The sequence below is a fragment of the Mustela nigripes genome, chromosome 3, assembly GCF_022355385.1.
Source record: "Mustela nigripes isolate SB6536 chromosome 3, MUSNIG.SB6536, whole genome shotgun sequence".
Taxonomy (NCBI): domain Eukaryota; kingdom Metazoa; phylum Chordata; class Mammalia; order Carnivora; family Mustelidae; genus Mustela; species Mustela nigripes.
In genome coordinates, this window is record NC_081559.1 from 127755932 (window position 1) to 127777623 (window position 21692).

General features: G+C 41.2%; 1 protein-coding gene across 2 annotated transcripts in view; it reads left to right on the forward strand.

Annotated features, from left to right (window-relative positions):
- The window catches only part of CLVS1 (clavesin 1), a 179507-nt gene that overhangs the window by 11586 nt on the left and 146229 nt on the right, over nt 1-21692 (forward strand). For both annotated transcript variants that reach the window (XM_059394639.1, XM_059394640.1), the window contains exon 2: nt 877-1504. In XM_059394639.1, coding sequence (XP_059250622.1) covers nt 1050-1504 — 455 coding nt within the window. In that variant the 5' untranslated portion in view covers nt 877-1049. The remainder of the gene's footprint in view (nt 1-876; nt 1505-21692) is intronic.

Consider the following 21692-nt stretch of genomic DNA (forward strand, 5'->3'; position numbering starts at 1 on the left):
CCACACGTGAGCCTCCTTTCTCGCTGCCGCTGAATCTGATTCTGGAAGCTCAGGTTTCCAGCCAAAGGCGGCCACCCTCCCCCTTCCCCCCAGGCCATTGTTAGTTCAGTTTTGAGTAATTAGGTACCTGTGGGGTTAGGTTAGAGTGACCTTTAACAGTCCCTTTTTTATTGTTGGGACGCAAACGACTGCCTTTTAAAGAGGTGGGGGGGGCACATGTCTGTGAAAAGTACTTCCGATTGAGAGAAGAGGCTAATGGGGAGCAATAAATTGTACAGCAGCCATAATTTCTAGGACTGTGAATAGCCCCATAAAACAGGCTGCCGCAGAGGGGGGATCTTTCTCTCTTCGTACCGTTTCTGAGAGTAATTAATGGAAGAGCCATCTATTAAATAATCTGACCGTATGCTATTGTGTTAACCAGTCAGTGTAACTAAGAAGTTCCCAAACATCTTTCAAAAATTCACGTATGATGCATTCAGGATGTGAAGGATAAAATTCTGCCAATTACACGATTTTATTTATTTTTTATTTTTTAAAAAGATTGTATTTATTTATTTGACAGAGAGAGAGAGAGACAGCAAGAGAGGGAATACAAGCAGGGGAAGTGGAAGAGGAAGCAGCAGACCTCCCGCTGAGCAGGGAGCCCCATGTGGGGCTGATCCCAGGACTCTGGGATCGTGACCTGACCCTAAGGCAGATGCCCAAAGACTGAGCCACCCGGGACCCCCAATTATACCATTTACCCTTCATTCTTTGGAGACCTTGTCTAGTCAAATCCCAGCACAATACTGATTTTCTATCTCAGCTGCAATTAATTTGCCTAGACGTTGTATCGTCACTGTTTCATCTCTCTTGTGTGCATTTGTTTTGCAGTAAGGAATGGTCTCAGAGTTGCTTCTTTTTTGGATGGCCCCCGCCACATAAGACCTGAATGTCCTACTGCTCTCCAAAAACAGAAAGAAGACCATCTATTTGTCTGCTTTGGTGGCAACTTGGTAGTAACGAAACTGTTGAATGGGCCCCGATTTCGGCAGACCATCAGGTGAATGGGACCAGTCTCCATTCTTCCAAAATATCAGAAATTAAGCACGTGGAAAGTTGATTCGGCCAAGATGACCCACTTACAGGCCGGACTCAGTCCAGAGACTATAGAGAAAGCTCGCCTGGAACTGAATGAGAACCCAGATGTCTTACATCAGGATATCCAGCAAGTCAGGGACATGATCATCACCAGGCCTGACATTGGGTTTTTACGTACAGATGATGCCTTCATCCTGAGATTTCTCCGAGCCAGGAAGTTTCACCAAGCAGATGCCTTCAGACTCCTGGCCCAGTACTTTCAGTACCGTCAGCTCAACCTGGACATGTTCAAAAACTTCAAGGCTGATGACCCTGGCATTAAGAGGGCTCTCATCGATGGGTTCCCTGGAGTGCTGGAAAACCGTGATCACTATGGCAGGAAGATTCTTCTGCTCTTTGCCGCCAACTGGGATCAGAGTAGGTAAATGTAGATAGTGTCTTTACTTGGTTTTTCCTTTTCATAAGCATCCTCAATGCATGTTTGGGGCTGTATGGCGTTTGTTTTTAAAAAATTCAAAAAATGTGTGAGGTGGGGGCTTTATTTAAAAAAAAATATCTATCTATCTATCTATCTATCTATCTATCTATCTATCTATTCATTTCACGAGGCCACAAAAGATGATTTAAGGCCGCAAGATTACTCATCATCAAAAGGCAATTCTGGATTCACGACTGTGGTTTGGAACAATAGAATCATAGTGTTAGAATTGTAAGATACCTTAGAAATCATTATTCTATTCATCAGAGCGGGTCATTTATTTTAATAAAGTTGAAAGCTGGTCTTCTAGAAGAACCATATATTCTGTCTTTCGTGTTCTCATCTTTAACAACCAAAACAACAAAAATGGATTCAGTAGATGGTTTTAAATCAAATGTTTTCAACACATAAATAATTTCTTGGCTCCTCTCCATGACTTTAATATCCTATATTTCTTCTGAGTGCCAGAAATGCATCTCTCCCTGAAAACCCTATAAAAAACCCTGAACTCAGCATGTCTCAAACAACGCACCATCTTCCATACTCTCCCTGCCTTTTCATCTATCCAGTCCCTCCATCCAGAAACCTGAGTGACTTCCTGAACTGCTTCTTGCCTTTGCTCTTCACATCCAAGTAATTGCCAAGTCCCACCCCTTTCTTCTTAAGAACGTCTCAAATCTCGTCACCTCTCTTTGCAACCATTGTTACTGCCTCGATTGAGGGCCTTATCATTTCTCACTTGAATTCCTACAACAGACTCTTACCTAGCATCCCTTCTCTGATCTGCTCTCTTCTGAGCCATTTGGGTCTACATTTTGGAGTGACCCTTCCAACCTTCTGCGATGTCACTCTGCTGATTAAGATTCTTCAGTGACCTGGAAGGCCTTCAGAGCAAAGTAAGGCCCTTTATGACTTGCCTCGTACCTCTCCTGCTATGTGTTACCCTTTGCCCTTCCTGATAATCTGGTCCAGCTGGAAGGAAGTATAAGCCTTGCTTTGAGTAACTGACGTTTTCCGTGTCTCTAAGCCTTTGGACTTGCCTCATCAGGCCCCAAAAGGAGAGCCCAGCCACTTCTTACCCCAGTTCCAACCATCCTGGACACGGTCTGTCTACTGATTCATACTCATCTTTATGCTTCTTTTCTGTAGAGTTTTTCTCCATCCTCCCCCGCAACCCTTCTCAGTTAGGTGCCCTTCCTTTGTTCATATTTCTGCTAAAGCATTTGCAATAGGAGAATACATTGTTATTACAGCTATTATTTTGGAATATTTATATCATATACTCTACTGAGCATCTATAGATATTGTCTCATTTAACCCAATGACGACTTTTCATGAAAGATAATACTGTTATCCCTATGTCACATTTGATGACACAAGACTTTGATAAATTAAGTCAGTCACTCAGTATCACATAACTGGTGAAACACGGAGTGGGCATGAAGCGCCGGTAATCTGACCTGAGAGTTGTCTTAACAGGACTTCACTGTAATCGTGTGTTTACTTGTATACTCTTCATTAGGTCTCCTCCCAAGACTGCAAGTTCCTTGAGGGCAGGAAACTGCCCTTTTTTTTTTTGCCCCCTTTTTTTTTCATGTTTATCTCTTTGGCACATGGCACGATATCCAGTAAATCTGAGTGAGAAAGAAAGAATGAATCAAGCTCCTGTGACTTTAGTCTTCACAGAAATATCATCACAGGTTATGGGGCGCCTGGGTGGCTCAGTGGGTTAAGCCTCTGCCTTCTGTTCAGGTCATGATCTCAGTGTCCTGGGATCGAGCCCCACATCAGGGTCTCTGCTCAGCGGGGAGCCTGCTTCCTCCTCTCTCTCTGCCTGCCTCCCTGCCTACTTGTGATCTCTGTCTGTCAAATAAATAAATAAAATCTTAAAAAAAAAAAAAACTTTTAAAAAAAAAGAAAAAGAAATATCATCATGGGAATGTTTATGGTCCCTGGGGAGACACAGGTTTAACTTAAAATATATCAAAGAATCCCTCCCTAATAACTAAAAGGAATTTCTAGGATGGCCCTTTATTACTTCATATCATTCCTCCTCCTCCTAAAAATGATAATATTGTAAGACACCTTTGAACCACTGGCTATTTTCTGGTTGGGAGGCTGGCATCAGGCAACTTAATCCTGAAGATGTATTGCAGGGTTTTAACACTATCGGTCTAGAGCTTGGTCAGCTCTGCACCCTGGGCCCAAATGCCTTTCTCATTTCTGCTCTGTTAACACAAGGTCCCTGCCAGCACATCGACTGACCACAGGAGAATTCCTTCTGAGACACACACACACCCATCGACTCAGGGCATCAGACTTATACCCGAGGAAACAGCCATCCTTTGGACAATGGCACGATAACATTTTGGCGTTTGGAACAGGCCAATTTTGATGATTCCGGAGAACAATCATACTGTCTCCATTTGCTCTTAGTTGTAAGTGTTCTAGACCTTCCATCTGCTAAGACACTAAGTAGAGATTTATACATTAAAACAAAAATACATCATGGCAAAATATCTTATTTTGTATCAGCGATTGGCCCGAATGTATCTCAAAATGTGTTAACAATAATAACAAATACTGATAGTAAGAAGAAGCGAAGCTCCAGGACAATAACCCAAATGTTTGTGATTATGATAACCTTGAACGAGTTACAGTTCTCTGTTCCTTAGTTTCCTCAAGTGTAAAGTAAGAAGCTCCAGCTAGGTAATCCCTGAGACACCTCTGCTCTAATGGCCCATGACTGTAAAGCGCATTCAGCCTGATCCTATGGATGGATGGAAAGAGATTTTAAAATTCACTTTATAGCTGTCTAACTCACTAGGCTTTTCGAAGTAACCTTTCTCTCTTTCTCTCACCCTCCCACTCTTTCCCACACCCCACAAAGGCTGAGTCTTGAGGCATTTTTTTTTTTTCTCCAAACTATACACTACTATTTGTTCCAAATCTTTTGGTTTCAACAGGGAGGTAAAAGATCAGGCTCTCCCACTGATAGCCAAAGATCCTTAGAAACAAACAAACCTCAGTTTGAACCCAGGGACTATCACATGCTTTCCTGGTTATATGATCTGAGACCAGCAATTTCTTTGAGACTCGGTTTTCTCATCTGTAAGGTGGGGATGAGGGTCATCTAGCTAATAATGCAGTTGGGAGGATGGAATGACAAAATGCACTTGAGGAGCACAACTCATTGTTTGGCACACGGTAAGCACTCAATAGATATTAGCTAGTATTATTAGTAATATTATAAAACACCCCCTACAAAAAATAATCAACCATGGATGGTAGATAGATAAAGATAGGTGTACAATACCTAAAAACGAAAATGGGCCAGTGGGTGCGGTCTGCCTGCACACCCATCCTAATTACTTCTTTGTTTTCTCCCCGAACATTTTCCCGGTCACACAGACCCAGCCTAAATGGGGCCCGAAAAGCCCAGAAGAGTTGGCACAGCTTTGCAAAATGATTACTTCACTCTCATTGGGCACCTAAGATGACTGGAAAGCAATTTGCATGTCTCATATGAAAGGTTTACGGAGATTAAAATGGTTATTAATATTTATTAAAACTATGTAAATCTCATTCATCTAAACCCAGACAGCATGAACAAAAGGGCAGAGCGGTGAGCGATAGGAAACGCTGTCCTCCAGACACATGAGGGGGGCTCTGTGGGCCTGGGTTCGGTGCCAGCTGAAGGGCCGGTGTGCCGGGCTCCCGGAGCATGATCCGGCCTCCCCCAGAAATCGGGCCTCAGTGGAGGGCTCTGTGGCTTCTATACTTCCTGAGACGGCCAGGCTGCGCTGAAATGAGTTAGAGGAAATCAGCGCTCACCTAGTTATTCCTAAAATGATGCTGGCACTTTCTGGGCTAGCAGAATTTACGTTTCAGCTCACCAGCGTGGTGCCTACTGGAGACACAGGGGAGGACCACCCCCGCTCCCTGAGCCCTTGGCCCTTTCTCACCTAAACTCAGTTTGCCCCTTACGAGCTGATAAAAAAGAAATCCATTTCTCGTTTCTTTCTGGTTCGCGTACTTGTACCTGGTCCTCCAGCCCGATAGGCCCATACGCAGCTGAAGAAGAGTAAAGCTTGGTTAAGTTATTTGACTTTCTGGAGTCTCCATTTCACTAGGTGGAAACAGATGTACTATCTGGCATGTGGAGCTGTTACAAGGATTAACCCCAATTGCCCTACTTGATGGTGTCTGAAAGGCGTAATGGAGCAGTGATTAAATGCACCCAGAAACTCCGAAGCCAGACAGCCAGCTTCATAGCCCCGTTGCCTTCTCACTAGCCCTGGGCTATCCTGAGCAAGTTGCTTAGTTCCTTATTACCCTGTTTCTCACCTGGGGTGATGATGAATATAGGTTAAAACTAGTTGGTGTCTAAAAACCAACAAATGGCAGTATTTAAAAAAAAAAAAAAATTCCAATCAGGCAAATTATCTAGGATACTGAGTAACAAGATGTACTTTCCAAATCCAAATGGTAGGATTTGAACCATGACCAAGTTTCCTCCACTTTGAAAAGTACAAAAAAAAAAAAAAAAAATGCAACAGAGACCCCAAGCCGCCATGCTTCAAAGGGCTCTTGGGTAATTCAGCTGTGGCCAGGAGGCTCTGAGAAATCATCTGGCCTTAGCATCCCTCCCTATCGTGCTTATTACAGTCTCAGGCTATAAGGCATTTGGAAAGGAGTATCCAGACAATAAAAACCCCACAATAGACTACAATAGTATCCTGTAGGGCCCGGTGTAGACCAGCTTGACCCCAACTACTTAAATGGGGGAAAAACAGTTGGAAATACATTGAACGTAATAATATATAAAATAAAAGTGGATATTCTTTGGTCAGTGTATTATTGGTTTCTCACAATTAAAAAGCTCAGAAATTAACAACCAGTTTGAAGACTAGTTGGATTTTGCAGGAAGTTGGGGCACCAGAAGGAAGAGCTGAGTAAGGGCAATTCAGTAGAGCAAAAAGGGGACCAATGGACAACTTGATCACTACCTTCAGGTATATAGAGTTCTTACAAGAAGGCAGTGAATCTTGTAGTCTCTCTTTCCCCATAAGGGCCAGAGGTTTGGACTAAAGAGCGACCTACTGGTTAGAAGGTTAGGGGGCCAAGCTTTCAGCACAAGGGTGAGGGTCTAGGGCATTTCCCTGGGGTGTAAAATTTAAAGGGGGCACCAAAGCACTCAGTAATCAAAAGAAATATTTTTTCCAAAAAAATTTTTTTAAATCAAAATTAATACAAAAAGTCCATCATGAACAAAATGTCAAAATTTTAAAGAAGGCAGGATAAGGGACACCTGAGTGGCTCAGAGGGTTAAAGCCTCTGCCTTCGGCTCAGGTCATGATCCCAGGGTTCTGGGATCAAGCCCCACATCGGGCTCTCTGCTCAGTGGGGAGCCTGCTTCCTCCTCTCTCTCTGCCTGCCTCTCTGCCTACTTGTGATCTGTATCTGTCAAATAAATAAATAAAATCTTAAAAAAAAAAAAAAAGAAGGCAGGATAAGAGCATTGATTTTTTTTTCCCCCTTGTGCCTCAGGCTCCAATATGGCTTGGCAATATTAGCGCTGCTCGGGCTAATCAGATTTCAGAAGAGAAAATCCATAAGTTGGCTCCTGATCAATTATATTATAGTACGTAATACTGAATACCTATATACTTTAACAATTGCACAGAACCTTATGGTTCCCAAGCATTTCCATGTACATTTTCTGATTTAATGCTCATTAACCATTTGGAGAGTATCACTAAGGGACAGATGACAAAGAAGTGGTTTGAGGAGGAGAAGATACTTTCTAATCAAGGAACTAAATGACTCATCAATGGAAAAACTTAGACTCAGAGCTTCTAATTCCAAGCTCCAAAGACATCTGGAGCCAATTGTTCAGCCCCTGAGTGATTAGATATTTCAGAACATCCACGCAGCTTTTGAAAGGCTGTGAGTGGATTTCCTGGTGGTGGACGTGTGTGTGGATGAGTGCAGTGAGTCACAGTGGGTAGGATCTGAGGTTGAGTGTCACTGATTCTCAAAAGGGGCACAATGGGTATTTGGAGCTATTCAGTTTTCAATGACTGTAAACATGGAGGAATGTTTAGTATCCCCTCTCCCAGGCACTGGGGCAATTGAAAAGGCCACCTTCACATTTCCACAGCCCTTGGGGGTAGCTGGAGTTCACTTTGAGAACCCCTGAAGGAAAGTTCTAGAGATGTTCTAACACCAGGCTATGCTTTTTTGCCAAACTCTAGCTATGTCCTCATTCTTACGCTGAACTCAAGAGTTCCCAATTCAAATCAAAATCTGAATCACTGGAACGTTGCTAAATGGTAGTGTGGCTCCAGGGTCCAAATTCTCGGTTGTTCACACCTTCTCCTCGGCTCCCTCTTCTAGCTGAGAAGCACCGGGAGGCTCGGGGTACACAGTGAAGCCATTCCTTGTGCATGCATTCTAATGGGGCTCAGACATCAAAGAACGTGCATTAGAAGCTGGGTACACGAGAAGTTGAGATGGTTCTGGAGGCTCAGTGTCAAGGGTCTGCCTAGTCCCAAGTATGAGTCGGAAAAGGAAGCAGAGAGGGACTTACTGCTTCAGTTTGAGCAAGTACGAAAGCAGCTGGGATGCTGATTAAGAGGCCAGACTCGTCCTTCTTCGGTGGGATGAACCCAAGCCTCATTCCTTCCTTCATGTGCTCCATAAACATCCCAGCTGCGGTTGCCTAGTTCTGTGTGAGCTCCGGAGGGTCCAAAGGAAGCATTCCTGTTTGGAGCTCAGGCTCCCAGGACAGCTTCTCACACCAGTCCCCCACCCACCCCGAGTCCCTCCCGGCATTCAGTGACTGGAAGATGAAGTCTACCAGGGAACTGACCTAGCCCTTCCACTTCTGAAAGCAAGGACACTGTCATATTTGCTTTAAAATGTAGAAAACAAGCTGGAAGCTGTCTGTTCTTAGGGATGGGTGCTTTTCCACTCACTGTTTCTTTCGTTCTTTCTTTCTTTTTTGTTTTTGTTTTGTTTTTGTTTTTGTTTTTTTGGCTTTTTTGTTTTTTGTTTTTCTGGGAAGGCGCTCAGCTGCTCCTCGTCCCCTCGTGCCAGGCAGTAATTTATCTGATGGATATGCTGGAGCTAGTGAGCTCCTTCAAACGCCACGGCTTATTGCTGACCTGTGGCAACCTCCAAAAGGCTGACGTGGCAAACGTTCCGACAGCTCTGTGGCGTGATCTGGCAGTGGGAGATGAACATTAAGTAGGTTTTTTCTTCTGATTAAAACCCCGAGGCAGTAGGTGGGATATAACTCTTCAAACTATAAATAAGCCAGTTGATTGAGGTTTACCTTTGGCTTTTGCAAGAGCACAGAAGAGCTTTTCGTAAGTAGCAGGGGGTCTGCGCCTCATTCCGTTTGGCTGTCCTCAGTTTAAGAACTTGTGGCACAAGGGGGAACAAGTTTTTAAGCTATGCTGAGCATTGGAGAGGGGAGCAGAGACCCGGCAGGCCCAGTGGAGGCCAGGAACTCCAGAACACGAAGCCTATTGAGAGAGTTATAAGAGAAAGATTTCACCGTCTGTTCTTCCTACAGATACATTCCTGGAATTGCTCTGGTAGCGATCAACTTTCCCATTGTGATGAGCTTGGAAATGAGCAAAAAGGAACAGAGGAGGGTTATTACAACCACCAAATCAAACTTGCTTGCCAAATGCTAACCATGTGGCAGACAGTAATGCCCTATTAATATCCCTAGTTTGCAGATGATAAAATTAAGGCTCAGAGAGGTTAGGTAAGCTATCCAAGATCACACCCCTGGGAAGTAGCTAAAACAGGCGGGATCTCAGATCTAATTTATTTGCCAAATTTGGGGGCCACTAAATCAGACATTCGGGAGGGCTCTCAGGACGTATCAGTAAGCAAGCAAGCTAACACCAGTCCCTTCCGGGTCTGCTTGGAGATGATGCCTCTGCCTGACGGGAGGGCTGGCCCTCAGAGACATGTCTGATGTCACAGGGCTCTGGCTGCATATTGTAAAAGCAAGGCAGCTGCGTAGTAAGAAGGGGCCCCAAGGACCAGGAGAGCCAGATTTTACTGACAACGTATCTTTCCAGGCCAGCTGTTCCTCCCAAATTCACACTTAGAAGCCCAGGAGATTACAAGACACAACCCTTATTACCCTGCAGATTAAAAAAAAAAAAAAAAAAAAGTCTCTGATGGCTAGAAATTTGAGGGCCTAAGAATAACTGCTTCCTTCTCAGGGCATGGCCCGGATAAGGCAGCCAACACCGAGCTCGCCCTCAAGTCCTTGACTTCTAATCATGCTGCTGTCAGAGCATGACCTGGGTCTAGGTCTCGTGAAGGCCAGCATCGGGAAAAGAGGGCACAGGGAAAGGGCAATTTCTTAAGCGTGGGGTTGCCTGTATGCTGTGTTCACTGTTGATTTTCTCATGAATAAGCCTGACTTCTGGAAAGAGCGCTTTATAGGAAAAGGCCCTGTACAACGTGAAGCTCTTCTTGGAGATGAACCACTTTCCCTGGTTCTCAGTAAACCGGGAAGCATCTCCTGATCTCCTTTACAAGGAGGATAATGCAGTGCTGAGGAGGAAGCCCCTTGGCATCTGCCCGGACTTCAACCCCCACAGCCCCCGAACCCTGAAACTCAGCGTTTTAAGAAGCCACCGGCTCTCTTACCCTTTCAATATGGTTCCTCGATAATCGCTCCTGAACGGGGATGTTCAGAACCTTGAGCAGCTGCTGGAATGATTAAATGCCTGCACTTCCCTGAGGTGGTAAATCAGGCCTCAGAAGCCATTTATTGTGAGTGTACTATAAAGAAGTAGAAGTTATTGCTACTCTACTGGCAAAATGTAGCACCGGATAGGAAAATAAAGAGAGGGTACATTTTGTTGTGAAGGCTTTAAAGTGATGTGTTGTTTTTTCGTTGCTCATTCTCCTCCTGTTTCTCATCATTTTTCTCTTCCCTTTGCCTCTAAGTCTTCCCTATCTCTAGCACTTCTTGCTGAGTGTCTCGGGATCTAATTGCAAAGGTGGCGTTCCCACAAGGAACACCGAGTGCCTTTCGGGATTCGAGAATGTTCACAGTAGGGACGTTCCCGGGCATCAAGCGTCTCCTTGTGCTGTTTTATTTAACTTAATTCTCACAAACCATTTGTGAAGGAGATATTGTTATCCTTGTTTTAGATAGAGGGTATTTCTTCTGGATGAAATCACAAGGCTGGCTAGCGGTGTGAATATTTCCCTTTCTCCTTCGTTGTGATGCCTGATTATATCTGAGGTCTGCTCTTAGGGATTGTGTCACTGAATCTCTGCTCAGAATTCATTGCGGAATTCCTGCCCAGAAGTCTTTAATCGCTCCTTAATAAAGCTGGTTCAGTCTCTTCGTCACACGTTGCACCAAATAAAACCTTCAGAATTTGGCATCGCTTCCCTTATCCGAAGGACGTCATCTGCTCAAGTCAGAAGGCTCACCCTCCTCTCCTTCCCCTCCCTCTGTTTGTCCCAGCCCTCCCCAGCCTTTGCTTCTGCAGATTCTCCTACACAGTCATCATCATGCCTCTCATGAGGCAAGCACGAACCCTCCAGGAGCGCTGAAAAGAGGCATCCTGGGGGCATGAGCTGACTCCAGGAAGTAAGATTAAACAGTAGAGGAAAGTGAATATGAGGAAGACGGGGACAGAAAGAGTGCACTTTGCAGGGACCTAGGGTGAGAGCGAGCCTGTCCCATGGGAAGAGCCTTGGTGAGTTGCACTGAGCGTAGACTCTGACGGCTCACACAGAGAGAGAGGAAGCTGAGGAGGTAGGCGAGGCCAGGAGTTATCCAGGCTTCCCCTAAGGAATCTGGGATTTAGGCTTACGAACAAACCAAGTGCTACTCATCCTTCAAAGCTCATATTCATGCTAAGAGGCTTTGCCCCTGACTGAGGCAGCACTGATCTCTCCTTTGTTCTTCCCCAAATTCTTTGCTGCACACTTTTTTTCAGGCTGCAGGGAAGCTCCTGGAGGCAGAATGCTGTTTTTTCCTTCTTGGTATCCATGGGTACAGAGTAGGGCTCTCGGTAGGGCTGACTTGTGGGGAGAAGTTTGGAATGACGGAAAGCCCAAACAGAATGACTACACTCTTGTGGAGGGGACTGGAGCTGTGTGCAGTTGAACTTGGGAAGGAAGGAGGAAGAGGCTGGGGTGTTCTGTGTACCCCGTGTCCAGTGCTTCGCAGCATGACAGAAGGGAGACCGAGATTGTTGTAGAAACATCACAAGCAACCCAGACCCCGAATTGGAGCCAATATTGTGGGTTCCCCAGGGGCTCCATCCACCGTGTGACGAGCTCAGGTGTCCATCACCCCTTAATCGTGTGAAGTGCATGACTGTCATCATTTTCTTTCATCTCCCAAATTCTGTGTTCTAGCTGTGTCATTGTGCATCAGACCAAGTTAAGAATAGACTTCGCATGTAGAAAGCATCACTGCTCAGGGTTCTACCTTCCCTGCAGAGGTCAGGGAATGGGAACCTGACCCCCTGCCTCGTTCTTAGTGAACCGCTTCTGATTTCTACTTCATGTCCTCCTCACCTGGACAGGTTTTTGTAGATTTTGTTCATCGCACATTTCCCCATGAGTTTCTGATGAGTTAATCCATCGTATAATTTTATAGCATGCATATTGATTAATATATTACACCCCTGTAGGCAGAGCATTGCAGTTTGATATTTAATCTGTGAAATCTCCCAGAATAATACTGTAACGCCTCATTTACCTTCTATCTTTGTAAGGGAAGAGGGTATTCTAGTGGTGTGAAGTCTTCAAATAGTTGAGGGCCTTCTATGGGCCAATTTTAAAGTTTTATCTTATTCAGTTTTGGTTAAAAAGCAAACACAATGTATTTTTTACTCCCTACCTTGTTAAATATAACTGAACACTTTCTTCATGACAAGTAGTGAGTGTGATGCATATAAATTACTGTACCCTGGGCTAAGAAATACAGCTATCAGGATGGCGATTCCTGGGGCATATGGGCTCACCCTTATGCCACATGGTCCATACTGGTTTGCTCCAAATGCTTCCTAGTCCTTTTTTTTTGGGGGGGGGGGACATATCCTCTTAGCTCTTAATATATGACTCTTAGTGGGGTTGCTCCAAAACCCGCTCTCCTACCTAATTTTCTGTGGGCTAGGATGTCAGAAAACTGAGTTTGTTGAATTCTATGCTTTGGATGAGGACTTCTGGGGAATCCCAAGGGATAAAGTAAATGAGCTGTAGTGGAGCATGAATTTTATAACATCTCATCTATATGCTCGGAAATATGGTTCTGCCTAAAGCACCAGCAGGCAGGGCATGAAGGCCCTTCCATTGTAGCATCTACTTGGAACTGCGTAGAACTGAAAACCTGAGCGATTTTTCTTCCAAGGTTTCTCTAACCCTTGGATTCATGTACAATATACCCTCTGACTGATGTATCCTTCTTCTCTATAATACCTCCCTCAGCCTAGCAGGAAAAGACCTATATCTTAATTTATATTTGGATTAAAACCCATTTTTATCAAAGTGGTGTCTATCCTTTGTATTGATTTTCTTTTTTATCCTTTGTATTTTCATTTTTTGACTTTTCTAGCATTAAATATAAGCCTTTGTCTCTCATCAAGAATATACTAGGCAAAATAAAGTAGCCTATTTTTCTGTTTATTTTTTATTATATGCCTGTCTTCTCAGCACCTTTACTCCAAGTGATTCACACAGCACTGTCACAGTCTATCCCCTTCAGGCCCTCCCTGGAGCTACTACTCTCTTATATGTCACAGGACCCCAGCTGCCTCACCATGCTATGGTTTTTATATTGATAGATTTGAATTTCTGTTGTTTGGTCCCTTTAGTATCCAGTCACCCAGAGGAAGGGACAGGGGCAGGGACACCTGCAGGGCAAGGATCATCAAGTCAAAGACACCTTAGTCAGGGATTGAAACACAGGAGGTGCTTTCTTCCTTGTTCTTGGCAGTAGGCCAAGAAGTTGACGCTGTGGATAAAGTGAAGCACCTTAACTTGGGTCATTCTTAAGAGGGCAGGGACTTTGGGTCTACAATTGGCTACTGGGAATATGTGAATCTTTTGATTCACATATTGGGGGAAAAGGGATCCAGCTTCCACCAGATTCTCAAGCTGTTCACAACCCAGAGAAGTTTAAGGACCTCCCCATTAGCTTATTCATCTGCTGGTTTACGCGTGAGTACAACTGCATGGTGTACCGGGCAGGCAAACATCCTACAGGGATAGTATTATAGAATGGTTATCAAATGGGCTCATGGCTTTATCCTTTATGAAGGGTTGTGTGGTTGTAAGAGTCAGCATTTTCACTTGACAAAATCATGAAAATGGAGAAAGTGTTAGTATATTAAAAATTATTCATAATTCCTCCACTTAGCAATAACCATTGACACCGAGAATTAAGATATATTTTGCACACACGCGCGTGCGCCCGCACACACACACACACACACACACACACACACACACAATTGGCCTGAATCTAGTTAAGACAACACAGTGGTAAAGAGCTCAACACTGTGGCTGGATTGCCTGGGTATGAATCAGAACTCTACCACTTACTAGCTGCCTAAGCCTGAGCAGGTGAATACTCTGTACCTTGATTTCCTCACCTATAAAATAATCATAATAATAGCATCAACCTCCAAGTGCTATCATGTGCATTAAAGGGATTACTATAAGAAAAGGCTCAGAAAAATGACTGATCATACTTAGCACTCAGTAGTTGTTATCTACTTTTTATTATTCTGCATTTTTTAACTTAAAATTATATCATATTACTGTATTAGTTTATCCAATAGGCATTGAACACAAAATAATGACTGAATAGTTTAAAACTCAAATAATTTAGACATTAGGCTATTTTCCATTTTTGACAAGTATAAATAATGATATAAGGAATGCCTCTATATAAATATTTCTCCACATCTTTACTCTCTCCCCCTTAGGATAAATTCCGGGAGGTTGAATTAATAAGCAATGAACACTTTTATGGCCCTTGGTATATATAGTCAAATTGCTTTCCAGAAATGGTGTTCCAGTCTCTCTGCCCATCAGGAGTCCATGACAATCCCCACCTCCCCCTGCTTCACAGTGCAATGCTTTGTTAGCCTGCTCTCATTAAACATTGCTTTTCTTGGTCTAATCGGGTTTTATTCTTTTCATGCTTTTCCTCGCTTCTACCCTTTGGGTTTAGAAGTTATTGGTTCCTATCATTTTACATGTCATCTTCCAAATTTCAATATAGTTGTTTTACCAGTAGATTTTGCTAAAAAGTTCAGAGTCATTCAAACTCTCCATTCTCACCCAGAATAATAGAAGAAAATTTGTCTCTGAACTTACCCATCTTTAAAAACTGTTGCTGTCTATTGTTTTAGTCCTACCACTTATTCGACCCCACTGTTACTGTCATTGTTATTGCTTGCAATTAATTCCTGTTTAAATCTATCAAGGTGTTTTAACAATTTCTTGGCTCACTTTTGAAACTTGTACCTCATTTTTCTTTGTAACTTTGTCTCCTTACTGAAGTGAGCTGTGGTTAGTGAACTTTCTTAACAACGTTTGTTATGTTTGAAATGTTATTTTTTTCTTTACTCTCAAATTATAGTTTAGTTGGGCATATAGCTTGAGATTAAAAATTATTTTCCCTCAACATTTTGAAGACATTAATTAATTGTATTCCGGTTGTTTTAAAAAAGAGTGTTGTCAATCTAACTGACATTCCTTTACAGGTAATCTGTTTTTCCTCCCTGGTGGTTTTAAAATTTCTCTAGGTCTGTGGTGTTTTACAGTTGTATCTAGGTGTTTGGTTTTTTTAATCTACATATTTTTAAATCCTGCTTGGAACTTGACATATTTTTTGTTTCATTCATTTTTATTTATTTTTTCAATAAATATTTGTTTTTGAGATGCCTGATGTTTTTTTAGATGCCAGGGACACAGAGTTGATAGTCTTACATTCAGATTTTTAATCTTAAGACTCATAAATTTATTTTTTGTTTCCTTTTTGATTTGTTATGTGTATACATTGTGAAAAGATTCCTACCATTGAGTTTATTAACAACTCCATCACCTCAAATATACCCCCCCTTTTATTGGTGAATACACCCAAGTTCTATTTTCTTAGTAAATTTCAGTTATGCAATGCAGTGTTATTAGCTATACTCACTATGTTATAAATTAGTTTCTTAAACCTTTTTCATCTTTTAACCTTTTAGCAAACTCTCCCTATTTTCCCCAACCCCCAACTGCTGGCAACCACAATTCAACACTTGATTTCTATGAGTTTGAAGTTTTTTCTTGTTTTTTTTTTGGGGGGGGTGTTGAATTCCACATATAAATGATACCATGCAGAATATGTTTTTCTCTGACTGGCTTATTTCATTTAGCCTAATGCCCTCTAGCTTTATCCATGTTGTCAAAAGTGTGCCAGGATTTCATTTTTTTTTAAAGGCTGAATAATATCTATATCTTCCTATCTATATCTAGCTACCTGTTTATCTATCTGTCTACCTCTATATATCCCATTTTCTGTATCCATTCATCCAATGATGGACACTTAAGTTGTTTCCAACCTTGCCTATTGTGAATAATGATGCAGCAAACATAGAAGCACAGACACCTCTTTGGGATAATGATTAAGTTTCTTTGGGGTGTATAACTAGAAGTGGGATTACCTGGTACATATGGTAGTCCTCTTTTTTAATCTTTTATTAAACCTCCATGCTGATTTCCATAGTAGCTGCACCAAGATTTACATTCCCACCAACAGTGCCCGAAGGTTCCTTCTCCACATTCTCACCAGCATTTGTTTTATCTTTTCTTTTGCTAATGGACATCCCAACAGGTCTGAGGAAATAGCTCATTGTGGTTTTGATTTAATTCCCTGATGATTAATAATGTTGAACATCTTTTCATGTACCTCTTGGTTATTTGTATATCTTTTGGAAAATTTTATTCAGGTTCTTTACCCATTTTTAATTGGATTATTTGTTTGTTTTCCTATTGAATTGTGTAGGTTCCTTTTATATTTTTAAGTATTAGCCCTTTGTTGCATATATGGTTTGCAGATATTTTCTTTCATTCTGTAGGTTGCCTTTTTATTTTGTTGGTGGTTTCCTTTGCTGCACAGAAAGAAGTTTTTTAGATTTATGTCATCCCACTTGGTTATTTTGTTTTTTGGTTTTTTTTGCTTTGCTTTGGTGTCGGATCAAAAAAATATATTCCCAAAATCAATGTCAAGGAGCTTACCTATATTTCTTTCTAGAGTTTTATGGTTTCAAGTCTTCAAGTTTTTAGTTTATTTTGAGATAATTTTTGTGTATCATGTACGTGGGATAGGAGTCCAGTTTCATTCTTTTGCATGTGACTGTCCAGTTTTCCCAGCACCATTTACTGAAGAGAATGACATTTCCCCAAAGTATACTTTTTGTGCTTTGTCTATAATAATACAGGCATGAGTATTTTCCTGGGATCTCTATTCTGCTCCACTGATACAAGTGTCTGTTTTTTATTATATACCCTTATGTAGTTTGAAATCAGGGGTTGTGATTCCTCTGGCATTGTTCTTTCTCAAGATTGCTTTGGCTATTCATGATCTTTTGTGTTTTCATACAAATTTTAGGATTGTTTTCTCTATTTCTGTAGAAACTATCATTGGAATTTTGATTGGGATTGCAGTGAATCTGTATATTGCTTTGTATAGTATGGACATTTTAACAATAGTGATTACCATAATCCATAAATACAGACTGTCTTTCCATTTATTTATGTCTTCGTTAATTTTTTCATCAATTTAGTGTGCAAATATTTTACCTCCTGAGTTAAATTTATACCTAAATATTTTATTCTTTTTCATATTATTGTAAATGGGATTGTTTTCTTAATTTCTCTTTCTGGTAGTTTGTTAGTGTATAGAAATGCAAGTAGGTTTTGTATTCTGCAAATATACTGAATTTGTTTATTCTAACATTTTTTTGGTGGAGTCTTTGATATATATAATATCATGTCATCTGCAAACGGAATCTCTGTCCTCCCCCTGCACACCACACCCCCCCATGAACTGAGGTGAAAAGCCCATTCTACCTGCCCAAAGATAGGCAGGTAGAATTTCCTTTATTCCTATTACAACTGGGATTCCCCATTTCCCAGCTGCTTGTTTCATGCTGGGAGACAGTTCTACTTTCAGTCTCAAGATCTTGACTTTTATCTCATCACCAGGGGAGCATTAAAACCCTACCCCTAAGAGACAGATCTGGCCAGTTGTCACATGATTTCAATCACTTATTGTTTTGGTGATTCCTTCTTCATTTGTAACCCCTGGAGATTTCCCTTTCTTACTTTTGATTTCAGCTATGAATTAATATTTTTAAATTATATTTATTCACATTTCTTTGGGGAGGGAAGTTGCTTCTTTCTGGCAGCAGCCTGTTCTACCACATTAAGTAGAATTTTTAATGTATAATAACAAAAATAATAGCAATGACAGCAGCAATAATATATTTGTATATTTACCTTACATTTATTCATCTTACTTAAATTTTGTAATTTCTTGGGTCTTAAGGATATTCTAAAAGTATTGATAAATTTGTTCCTTATTTTATCAACCACTTTTATATCTTTATTTTTACCTAGGAATTCTGTCATAAATTGAAAGCAGTGGGTCAAATTCTTCCAATACAATTTTATTTTTATCAATCTCTCTATAGGTTTGCTTCCTGTAAGTACTATATTATTCATTATATCTACTGCATTGGTTATAGCTTCCACCCATACAAAATAATGCTCCTTCTAAAAAAAAAAAGTATTTTGACTTATCAGATACTAAAATATTTTTCCTTTGATGGGATCTTCTCTGCCTTTGAACACTTCAATTGTTTTAAGTTTTTCTATGTTGCTTTGCTTCAGCTGTTACTTATAAGTTACAAATGTTATGGATGATGTTGTTACTATTTAATGCTTTTTATTTTTGTTGTTTGTGGTTTTTTCCTGGCTTGTTCATTTTTGCTGTATATGTTTATTTTTACTTGTTATTTTTTAGCAATAATTTAGAAGATAAACTTTGTGCTTTCAGTTTTAACAGTGGTTAACCTAGATTTTTCCAGAGACAATTTTAGATGTGCATTAACAGCTCTAATAAGTAGTAAGTATAGTAAGTAATAAATAAGTAATTTTTTTCAGTGCAGGGATTGGGGAAGGATTATGGTGCTGAACTGGATGGTCAGGGGAGGCCTTACTGAGAATATGAAAGGAGGAGGGAGAGAAACTGTCAGAAATATTTACTTCTCTAAAGTAGATTTTTGTAAGTAAAAATCTTATAGTAAGTAATAAATTCGTAAATTTTTCCTTTTTAAAAAAGATTTTATTCATTTATTTGGGAGAAGAGAGAGAGCATGCACCTGGAGGGAGGGGGAGTTAGCGGGAGAGGGAGAATCAGACTCCTGGCTAAGCAGAGAGCCAGATGCGGGATCCAATCCCAGGACCCTGAGATCATGACCTGGGCTGAAGGCAGACACTTAACAGACTGAGCCACTCAGGAGCCCCAATATATTAGTCATTTAAAAAAGTATCTCTTATGGAGGATAAAAAGTATAATACTGTTTCACTTTACTCTCCACCATTCTCATCTTTTCTTTTTCCTTTTTTCTTTTTTAAAGATTTTATGTATTTATGGAGTGCCTGAGTGGCTCAGTCATTAATCGTTTGCCTTAGACTCAGGTCATGATCCCAGAGTTCTGGGATCAAGCTCCACGTAGGCTCCCTGCTCAGTGGAAAGCCTGCTTTCCCTCTCCCACTCCTCCGACTCATGTTCCTGTTCTCACTCTTGCTCTCTGTCAAATAAATAGATAAAATCTTTCAAAAAAAAAAAAAAAAACCCTTTAAAAAAATATTTAATTTATTTATTTGAGAGAGAGAGTGAGCACGTGAGAGAAAGAAAGCACACACCATAGCAAGGGGAGGGACAGACACACACGAGTGGGGGGAGGTCCAGAGGGAGAGGGAGAAGTGAGCTCCACCTGATACTTCAGGATCGTCCTGGTAATCCAAGGATCCATCCTGGTATTCCAGGACCACGACCCAGGTAAAAGGCAGACGCTTAACCTACTGAGCCACCCAGGCACCCCTCATGCACCATCTTGGTTTTTCTTCATAATTCTGTGGTTATGGTTGCCATCATTTAGTTTCTGTTAACTTAAAAATAAAAGTGATCACTTAATTCACTTAAAAATACCTTTTAGTAATCAGTTTTAAAACCATTTAAAACACAATTGAAACAAATAAACATGTAAATTCATCTCTGCATCTTATTCATTTTTCTGCTTAATGCCTGTCCTTCTACCAAGATTGCTCCACTATGCCTTGTTTTTATATTTGCTTCATTGTTCTGGCATAAATTTTCCAATGGCTCCTTCAGGAAGACTGCCTTGGTAGGGAATTTTCTGTGCCCAAGGAGTTGCATTTGTTGTTTTCATGTATGAGGAATGGGCTGCCTGGCTGTAGAATCAGAAGGTTTTTTCTGTAGTGGTTTGTTGGCTTGCCTCCTAGCACTTCGACTTAGGTAGTCTGACAACCTCATTTTGTTGTGGATTTTTTTTTCTGGGTGACTTCATGTTTTTATTCTGGATTTCTAGAAGAGTCCCCCATGTTCTCTCTTTTCGTCATTCTCCTTTCAGATACTGAAAACTTCCTCCTTGTTACACTTCAGAGCCGTCGTTAACGTGACATTTTGTTTTCTTCGAGCATACTGCATGCTGTGTATTTTCTAACTAGAGTATTTCTTTGTACCATGAAATATTTCCCATATTGCTGCAATTGATTACTCTGCTGTTGTTTCTCAGTAAGCAGTAATGTCTGTGCAATTCCTCTTACCAAAGTGGCCCCTTCATTTCATTTCAGTTTCTTAAATTTCCACAGATGCAGTATTCTCTGGGTTTTTCTTTTTAATGGGTAAGTGAGAAATTTGGAAATATTTTCTCTTGTGTGTTGCAAAAATCTACTTTAGAGAAGTAAATGCTTCCGACAGTTTTTCTCCCTCCTCCTTTTCTTAGTAAGGCCTATCCAGACCATCCAATTCAGCACTATAATCCCTCTCCAACACGTGTACTCCAGATTCCCCTCTTTCTGTTCAATTTTTCCTTTTTTTCATACACTTACCACCTTCTAAAATATTTTCTAGTTTATTTATTTAATATACTTTTTTAAAAAAGATTTTATTTATTTATTTATTTGACAGACAGAGATCACAAGTAGGCAGAGAAGCAGACAGAGAGAGAGGAGGAAGCAGGCTCCCTGCCAAGCAGAGAGCCTGATGTGGGGCTCGATCCCAGGACCCTGGGATCATGATCTGAGCCAAAGACAGAGGCTTTAACCCACTGAGCCACCCAAGCGCCCCTTATTTAATATACCCTTTTAATGGTTGTCCTTCTTTTGATCCTTCTCTAGCCTCACTAAAATGAAAATAGGGATCTTTTTACATTTTATTTTCTGATATATCCCCAGCACCTAAAACAGTCCCTGGCATATAGTAGGTGCTTATGAAATATGTATTGGATGAATAGCCAAATTCTTCAGTTTGCCTAACTATCGGCTGGTTTATTTTCTGCTTGCTCGTATTTACAGAAACAGATACGTTCTCTAATATTCATTTAAAGTCATGTACAATTGAAATGAAGCCGATCCCTTCAGATTCCGATGTGGATCCTTGGAAAGCTCTTTCAGTAAGAACAAGAAACGCACATTTTCTGTGAATGGGCACCAGTATTCCAAGGATTCTCAGCCTGGGGCGAGGGATGAGAGCCGGATGATTGGTAACAGAGAGTCCCATCTCTCCCTGCAGAAATTCTCTGTGTTTGATGTGGATGCCTAGGAGCCAGTTCGCTTAAGGAATAAGCTTTATGGACTCCCAATGCCACACTAGTGGTGTCAAATTCTGCCAGCCTGCCCAAAGAGGATTTCCCCACCTTGTCTTATCCAATAATTAAGATAAGGCAACAGTATATATATATATATATATATATCTCCTATATATATAACTGAAATATGAAGTAGAGTAGCTCTTAGTTTCTTCTGGAAACAGAGGAAAGGGCTA